The sequence below is a fragment of the Lipotes vexillifer genome, unplaced genomic scaffold (genome assembly GCF_000442215.2).
Source record: "Lipotes vexillifer unplaced genomic scaffold, Lipotes_vexillifer_v1.1 scaffold920, whole genome shotgun sequence".
NCBI classification, from domain to species: domain Eukaryota; kingdom Metazoa; phylum Chordata; class Mammalia; order Artiodactyla; family Lipotidae; genus Lipotes; species Lipotes vexillifer.
In genome coordinates this window covers 114933-122204 of record NW_006783413.1, presented here as the reverse complement: position 1 = coordinate 122204, position 7272 = coordinate 114933, and the positions used below count along the sequence as shown (strand labels likewise).

Sequence of the window (7272 nt, the reverse complement as noted above, 5' to 3'; positions counted from 1 at the left end):
GTGCACTGTCCTCTTGTGTGTTTTCTAGTTATCTTCCCAGTACAGGTGATATAGTTCATGGAGTTCCTTTGTAGTAGGATGAAGAGAGACAGTAGCCACTGTCTCTGTTTTAGGGCATGCAGTGTACATAAAGACTCAATTATCTGGGGATAGATGCCAGACTATTATCTGAAAGAAGGGTGAACCAACAGGATATAGAGAATAGAGCATGAAAGAGTATTTGCTTCCTGTGACTTGGCACCTTTAGGCTCAGGCTCTGCACTGTGTCACATGAGTTTCTCCTAGGCAAATAAAGGTCTGTGATGCTATGCATGACGGGAAACAGGAGGGCTTTGTGATGCAGTCTACTGGTCTGGTTCTGTGCTCTGTGAGGCAGAGATGATAGGTCTAGAATTTGGAGGCATTAGGTTCTAAGACCCTGAAAGCCTAGGAAGCCTAGAAAGGGGGATGGCTAGTGAGGTTTAGATTATGTTGAGGCCTACCTTTATTCTGTGGGATGTTGGATATCCTCTTTACACTTACGGTTCCATCATCATTATTGCATTAATTATTTGGCAAGTGAGAAAGAATCATCAAGATTTAAGATTGGGACCTAACAGGAGCTGCTGCTGGGTAGGGAAACACTATAACCACAACTGAACCAATTAAGCCTTAAACAAGGTTTTATCCCCTCACTGTCTCTTGTTACCCTTAACCCCTTACCCCTGTTTTTTTTTTTTTTTTTTAATGGAATAAGTTTCCTCACTGGATCCCAGAACAGCTTCATATTTGGGTGATTCCTCTGGTTGGTGGACATTTAGGGCCTTGGATGGCTAAGGTTCTTTGGCTACTGTACCACCGTTCCTCCCTTTCTCTTGTCTTATCCTGATCTCTCCACAGAACTTGTTCAGGGAATGGGGGTGGAGGTATGGAGTATGAAGAGCCTAAAAATGAATCAGAAATAAGAGAAAGGAAATTATGGTGTGAAAAAGGTAGAGTAGGAAAAAGAAAGGTAGGAGAATGTGTAAAATTGGAACACAGAAAAAGCTTGGGAAATATTTGCAGGTTTTGTCTCAGTTTAGACATGAAAAGAAGAGAGCACCCCAGCTTCACACTGTCTTTTGCCTTTAAGCATCACCGAAGAGTCAGACAAAGGGCTAGAGATGCAGCATCAAGAGGTAACGTCCCAGTCTCTGCTCTGACTTCTCTCTACTGTGGGTGAGGCTCCCATGAACCCTGTCCCTCAATGACCGCTGGTGCCAGGCACCAGGTGCTCTAACCACTGAAGGCCCAATTTCCCCAAGTTGACAGATTCTCCCCAGAAGACTTTTTTGGGTGGGAAATCAGACCCTGGGAATTGTTCCAGAATTCTCCACCTTACCCCTGGGAGTGAAGAGGAAGTAGGGGAGTGAGGAAGTAAGGGCTCTGTCCTTAACTGTGTCATTTACTAGTTTTATGACCCAGTGGGCGTCACTTCAGCTCTCAGTCTTATTATCCATAAAATGGGCATGATGATGCTGTCTCACTCAAAATGTGGTTGTGAAGGTCAAAGGAGATTAGGTCCAGGAGAGCACATCATACCTGGTTAAGTTGTAGTCAGACGTGCCTCAGAGCACTGGCTGTTGGGGTTTGCCATCTCCTGTCATTCAAAGGTCTCCAGCTTCCTGTAGGATGTTCCCTGAATCCTCTCCCGTTCCATGTAACACTGTCTCCTGGTTTCTCAGCTAGGAGACTTTCCCGGGAAGAAGCTGAGAAGCCGTGGGAGCTGCTCTCTGTCATGAGAAGGTGATCTCTTGCTCTTTGCAGTCTCCCAACTCCCAGCCTGGCCTGTGATCATTTCTCCGCTTGGCCTGGGGCAGGGCTGGGGAGGAGCATAATGGCTGGGAGGTAGCCAGGCACAGTGGAGCCTGGACACTGGTTGGGGGTTCCCAGAGGAGAGGGTGGGATCAGACGTCTCAGGAGACAGGAGTCCTGCAGTTCTGCTCTGGGCTAGGCTCACAAAGGCCCTGGAATTCAGGATTTGACTAGTGCAGGATTTAAAACTACATGGGTTTTCACTCAACCACAAGACAAGTTAGGAGGATAGATAATTAATTAAGTGCATAAATCAGTCATCATTTTCATATTCTCTTTACAGTTAGACCCTTTCAAGGGCAGACCCCTGGACCCTGCTGACATACCTCCTCTGGTTTTGTCTTCAGGGAGGCCAGTTCCTGGGACAGCCCTCAGGCAGGAGCTTGTCATATTGTCCCCCTCTTAAGATCTCTAGAGAATAGGGATTGGCTTCCAAGAGATGTTGTGTATGCCCTGTAATCCCCAGAATGCAGAGTTCCCACAAGGACCTCCGTAGCCCCAAACGAGGCTGACTCCAGGTTCTATCTGGTGATGTTCCTGGTGCTGCGCCATCAGCTAACCATTGGCTCCCCCATCTGCCTGGTTGCCTTCTCCTAGTTCAGCTTCTCAGCACAGGTCAGCAGAGAACTCACCCACCTCCCAGGCTCTCAAGGCCCTGCGTTCCCTTCAGTTGTCTGAGACTTTGCCCAGGTTAGCTAGCCCTAACCTGCTGAATGTTTCTAGAGAATAGCCGTGGCAAAAACAACCTGAGGGTAGAACGCAGAGCTTACAGGCCAATCTCCAGGCCACACACTTGAAAAGAGGCAGATGTCATTCCATCAGTAACAAACGGTTGCCATGTTTCCCTTCCCAGCCAGGGCTGGCTTCCTCAGGAGGGGAGTGTGCAGCGGCTGCTGTGTGCAGATCCCTGCTGCCAAACCTGCAACGCTGTGGCTCTGGAGATTCAGCAGTTGCTATCGGGTGAGAACACCCTGACCACCACTACTTCTTCCGGGACATCGCAGGGCTCCTCTTGCCTAGAGGTTTTGTCCACGCCTAGTCTCTCTTTTGAGCAGAGTCAGGATTCCCTGCACTCCAAAGAGCTTTCACTTCCATCAGCAACCCGCATAGTGTCACAACTAACAAGTCAGAAATCCTTAACCCAGTTAGTTGCCAGGTCAGCCACTAAGTCAACCACCAAGTCTGCCAGTGCAGTCAGCATCCACGAATACTGGGCGGACGACCAGCAGCTAAGGCAGGAATGTCAAGGGCCAGAGGTACCCTGGGACGTGGGAGCTCTGTCTTCTTCAAGCCTTGAAGAGCCTAGGATTCCTGTGAACCAGCAAGACAAGAAGAGCAACTCTGAATGTGTTCCAGAGAAATAAGGCCAGCAGCCTTTGAATATCTGATTCCCTTTCTTCCCCTGAACCCAAAGCTCACAAACCTAAAATACCCCATGACCTTTCATTCCCTTCATCTCATGTTCCTGTGTCCCCAAATCCCTGATGTATCTTTAAGTATGTGTATATATATATGTGTGCATTTCTACACCCGAGGGCTCCCAGGATCTGTGGAAGATTCCTATGGCAACTTATGTCACACGGCCCCCAAATTTTCCAAGCCTGGGGGAAAACACTACCACTTCTTTCTTCATGAATGCTACCGCTAAGGCCTCTGTTGAAAAGATGGGCTTTTATTTCCCTGACCTGGAGTTCATGGGAGGTAAGCAAGTCCACCCAAACTATCTGTTTTTCAAGGATACGCTATGGATCCAGTGCAGACGTCACTGCAAACAAATCCCAAACTCTGTCACTCTGGCTCTACCCTCTATCATCTTTCAGTTTATAAGTGGTCTCTTTCCATTGCTTGGGGGTCATGCTGAGGCCTCAGTGTCCTGTCTGCAGCAGAACACAGCTACCTTTCTATGGTTCCTCTTTTATGCATATTGAGTCCCTGGTCCACCCCTAGACATCTTGCCACAAAAATGGAGCCTGGTTTCTTTTTCTTCAATGATTTGTTAATCTCCAAACTGTCTAAAATTTCCTCTTACCTCAGTCAGACCCACCTCCTTCCCACATACCTGAATTTGGGCTTCTTCATCTTTCTATCAACAAGCCTATGTCAATGTCCCATTTCTGACTCTGGCCAAGTGTGAAGCCTTGCAGTGGCACCTTCACTTCAAAGGCAGCTCCAGCTTCTGTGGGGCTTGCCAGCTGTTGCCCAGAGATCTCTGTAGATGCATAGAACCATACAGCATAAGCCCTGAGACATGCTGAAGCCTGTTTCCTGAGACTTAGGGGCCTATCTGTTTGGGGAAGCCCATTTCAGTCCTCAAGAGCAAGGTAGTATTTTCCTGGAGCATGCCCTGAGCTGGTGGAGTTCCACCTTCAGAAGTGGTTGATTTGGCCGTTTGATTTACCATTGCTGGGGTCTGCCCCAGAAGATCCAGCAGTCCATCCAGTTGATTCTATCCCCTGCTGACCAGCAGCCCCTGCCCCAGTGCAGCACACTGACCAGGGTGAGTGTCCCCTAGCCTGCAGATCCAGAGGCCAGAGGGGATAGTGGCCTCTTCTGATCTATTGTGGCCAGTAGTGCCAGCCCACAGTTGCTTCCCAGGCCTTGGTGATGTTGTAGAGCCATATTGGCTAAAAATATGAGAGGATCTGCTAGGGGATTGTCCCTGCCCACATCTGCAGCGGTTGGGACTCAAATCACTGGGTCTGCAGCATTCCAGGGGCCCTGGCAGCAACTTGGCTCCCTTGCACCCCAGAAAGTAAGCCCCTAGACATAGAGGCAGAAATCAGTCCCTACATGGACTAGGAAGTGACGCCCTGAATACTGACAGGCCTTAACCAGCAGCAGTAAGCCTTACCAGATGCTGTTACTGATCACCTTGATTAGCACCTACCTAGGTGCCCTCCCAGGGAGCCTTTGAGAAACTGGAGACAAGTTTTGGCCTTCCTGTCAGAACTGTGGGCTCTTTGTACTGTGGCACTCTCCAAGGCCATGGCCCTGGCAATCACTAGCCAATCTCCAATCACAAAGATGGTGCCTGGGCCTGTTGGGGGCCCAACAGAGTCTCTGGCTCAATCTCATGTAAGCAGCAGTGTATAAATCCTGTGCAGTGCAGCAGAACCAAAAGCAAGCTAGTTCCAGAGCAGTCCTAATGGTTCTTCCCATGGGCCTCCAAGATCTCACAGCCCAGTGGGGACATGACAGAGGCCCAGGTGCTTGTGTTCAGCTGGAGGCCAGTGTGAACAACCCCTGCCTGGAAGATCCCTGAGCCCCAGGCCTCTGCAAAGGTGAGAATAACTCCCTGCACCAGCAGGGAGAACAGAGGACCCAGGGAAACTCAAAGCATCAGAGAATCACAGAGAATGGGGTGCAGCGCCGAGTCTCTCTCCAACCAGAGAGAACATCTACCCTGCCAAGGTTCCAGTAGGGACAGTCCTAAGTAGAACCCCCCAGAGCCCCTGACTTCCCAAATGTATCTCCAGGATCTTTCTCAGGTAAAATTTGAGTTTGGCCAGGATGGTTGTGTTGAGTGAGTAGGGACTAGCAAGGATCTGTCTGGATCTTTAGAGCCACCATCTCCATCCTGTCAGCTTAGTGCCCCCTGTCAGTACCTTCACCAGCTTCTCCCTTTACCTTGAGTTCCTAGAGCATCCTCCAGAATTCCTTGGGACAAAAGGACCAGATAAGAATGGTCTATAAGGCTGTTAGGGCAAGTTGAATGACCTCACTCAAACAAGGATTCCTGAGAATGTCAGATCTGGAGTGTTCAGGGCTTAAAGGGCCAGATCTTACAGGACCAACTTGCTGGCCCACATTTTGCAAGTCTAGCATTTAAAGGAGCCACATTTTTCAGATCCAAGCTTTGCAGGGCCAAAATTTGTAGGGCCACACTTTGTAGGGCCAAGAGCAGGGTCTGGTAAAGACAGCCCATACTCACAAGAGCCCTACCCTTACAGAAGCTGCAGAAGCTGGACTGGGAAATAAGATGAAACACTTTACACACTGGATTAACCCCAAGGTGAAAGGTCAAGGGCATAAGGAATCCATTCTCCTCTCTAAGGATGAGAAGGTGGCCAAAACCAAGACAGAAAATGTTGAGAAGAGACCACCTCCCACCAAATGCCCTGTGAAGGGAGCTCAGTCAGAGAAGGAGGAGGAAGGCATGGCCTTCTTTGATGCCCTCCAGTGCCTAGACAATGAGCTCCAGCGACACTCCCTTCAGTCCAGCCAATCCTGGTTCCTGCGCCTTTCCTGCAACAGCTCCAAGCACTGTCCTCAGCTGACTTGTGCCACTCAGCCAGAAAATCCATCCCATGTCTCAACTCTCACCTCAGCAGAAGGCACTTGTCTATACAAGGAGAATACCCAGTCCAGGAAAAAGGAGTTCATAGGTTCCCAAACTTCTGCATCCTCCTGAAGAAGGCTGTCATCATCATTTCCATTAATATGCAGGTGAGGCAGGGCCCTCTCCAAATAAACTGTGTACCTCTAAGCAAAGAGCCACCTGTTTGTGCCTCTTTGTTTTTAACGTGATATGTGATGGAGAGAGTAGAGGAGGTAGATTGTACTTCCCATATGGTATGGGAGCTTAAACCCATTTTACAAATGGGCCAGCATTCCACACAACTCTTTCAGCTCCGCCCTGGACTGTGGATAAAGGGACTTGAGCAGAGAAGGAAGACCCTCGTCTAAGGTGCACTGAAGGTAAAGATCAGGCTTGACTTCTGTCATGGCTTCCCGTGTTGTCTTTGGGCCCCAGAGGAGCAAAGTGTGCATGATGTAGTACAAGAGGTAGTAGCCAAGAATCCAGTGCACTTTTGGCCCCACAGGCACAATTCATTGATAACTTTCATATATTCCCACAATCCGGAGGGAAGGTTTTTAGAGGAGTGTTAACAGTGCTTCCTTCCTGAAGAGGTGCTCTGTGTTTATCAAAGGCACATAGCTAATATGATAGATGTCAGAAGCAATTGATAGAATCTCCCCTCTCTGCACCATGTTGTTATTGATTAGATTTTAAGGGGTAACCCATCTGGGAGCTTGCTGTAGCCCTGTTACCTGTTTGACCCCCACTGCCTTTCAGCTGCATGGAATAAATGCCTCCTAGAATGAAAATCAGTTGATGATAATGTCTCCAAAGAGTCACAATAAAAATGACTTCGAGAGGCATCTTGCATTCAACAATTAAAATGTTTGAGTACTTACTGTGTGCCAGGAACTATGCCAGACACAACAGTCACCTAGACACAGGCCTTGCCTCCATGGAGATCATTATCTTATGGGGTAGACAGTCTCATATGCCCAAATTGTCTAATCAAAAGTGTATATACTCGGATGTCCAGTATTTGTTTCAAAAGTGAACTGATTCTCTAGACCACCACCACCACCCAATCACACATACCAAACCTGCTCCCACATCAGTTAATGGCACCTTTCTCTTGCCAG

The 7272-nt window shown here is 48.6% G+C and overlaps 1 protein-coding gene across 1 annotated transcript; it reads left to right on the top strand.

The window, feature by feature from the left end:
* The first annotated feature begins 468 nt into the window (after nucleotides 1-468).
* On the top strand, nucleotides 469-6244 carry SPATA31F3 (SPATA31 subfamily F member 3). The gene is given in 5 exon segments (XM_007455940.1): nucleotides 469-612; nucleotides 1112-1157; nucleotides 1704-1764; nucleotides 2687-3198; nucleotides 5784-6244. Coding segments are annotated over 5 exon segments (1224 nt in total).
* The last annotated feature ends 1028 nt before the right edge of the window (nucleotides 6245-7272 follow it).